Source organism: Eimeria tenella, genomic scaffold (genome assembly GCF_000499545.2).
Source record: "Eimeria tenella Houghton genomic scaffold, Eth_scaff3440, whole genome shotgun sequence".
NCBI lineage: Eukaryota > Apicomplexa > Conoidasida > Eucoccidiorida > Eimeriidae > Eimeria > Eimeria tenella.
The window spans coordinates 1-1,181 of NW_013544417.1; the positions used below are offsets into that span (position 1 = coordinate 1).

The 1,181-nt window shown below is 58.1% G+C and overlaps 1 protein-coding gene across 1 annotated transcript; it reads right to left on the minus strand.

Moving 5' to 3' along the window:
- Positions 1–94: 94 nt before the first annotated feature.
- On the minus strand, positions 95–545 carry ETH_00036070 (uncharacterized protein; the record flags this gene model as incomplete). The annotated part of the gene is made up of 1 exon (XM_013379515.1): positions 95–545. A coding segment is annotated over one exon (451 nt), but the record flags the coding sequence as incomplete, so codon positions are not given.
- Between the last annotated feature and the right edge of the window lie 636 nt (positions 546–1,181).

The following is a 1,181-nucleotide window of genomic DNA, read 5'->3' on the forward strand; positions in this document are numbered from 1 at the left end:
AGAAGGGCAGCAGAAGCAGCACTTTTGCCATAGCAGCAGCAGCAGCTGCTGCTGCTGCTGTTGTTGTTGCGTCTTATCTGCACCACGTAGGTGCTCATGAACGCCCCTTCCTGCTGCTGCTGCTGCTGCTGCTGCTGCTGCTGCTGCAGGGAACCTTCTGTTTGGTGAATGACGGGGAGGTAGTTCTGTGGACGATCCCGACGCCTTTGGAGGGCGACCCAGACACTACACTAGGTGCTGCTGCTGCTGCTGCTGCAGTAGTTGCTGCTGCTGTTGCTGTTGTCGCTGCTGTTGGTCTTGATTTTGTCCCTGCAAATGCTGCTTCTGATGCAGAAGGTCTTATTGCTGCTGCTGCTGCTGCAGCACTTGTCGCTTTTGAAGCTGTCCATGGCAGCCTATTCTTCAGCGGGTCAGCCTCAATATGCTGCTGCTGCGTTCGCTGCTGCTGCTGCTGCTGCTGCTGCTGCTTGCAGGAGGTGCAGCAGCGCATTCCCTGTCTCTTTTGGGCGAGCTGACTGTCTCTCCACCCAAGGAGCCCACGCCACCTCAGCAGCAGCAGCAGCAGCAGCAGCCGCAGCAGCAAGCTGCAGCAGGGGATCTTTACAGGGCAGAAGAGCAGCAGCTGCTGCAGCAGGCAGCAGCAGCTGCTGCAGCAGACCTACCCCTGGCGATGCAGCGCTTCGTGCTGCAGCAAACGCGGCTGCGCTACCAGCAGCAGCAGCAGAAGCAGCAGCAGCAGCAGCAGGGCCCATCCACAAAGACAAAAGCGCTCCCAAAGGTTTCAACTACAAGTACAGCAGTTCCCAAACCCCCAACCTTAAACCCTAAACCCTAAACCCTAAACCCTAAGCAGTAGCCCGGCGAGCTGCTTTGCTGCTTGCGACTGTATCTTGAATGTTCAGGCAGCAGCGCTGTCCGCAGCGGCGGCAGCAACAGCGCCATCAAAGGCAGCAGCAGCAGCAGCAGCAGCAGCAGCAGCAAGATGAGCTTTCTGACGGCTCGAGAAAACATGGTTTTAGAAATGGGCACAAACAACTTTGCTGCTGTGCTGCTGCTGCAAGGAAAGGGCCTCAGCGTTGTGGGGGCCTCCATAAACCCTGCAGCAGTGGACGTTTTTGCTGCCGGCCAAACGGGAGACGCCGCTGCTGCTGCTGCTGCTGCGCCTGCTGTTGCTGCTGCTT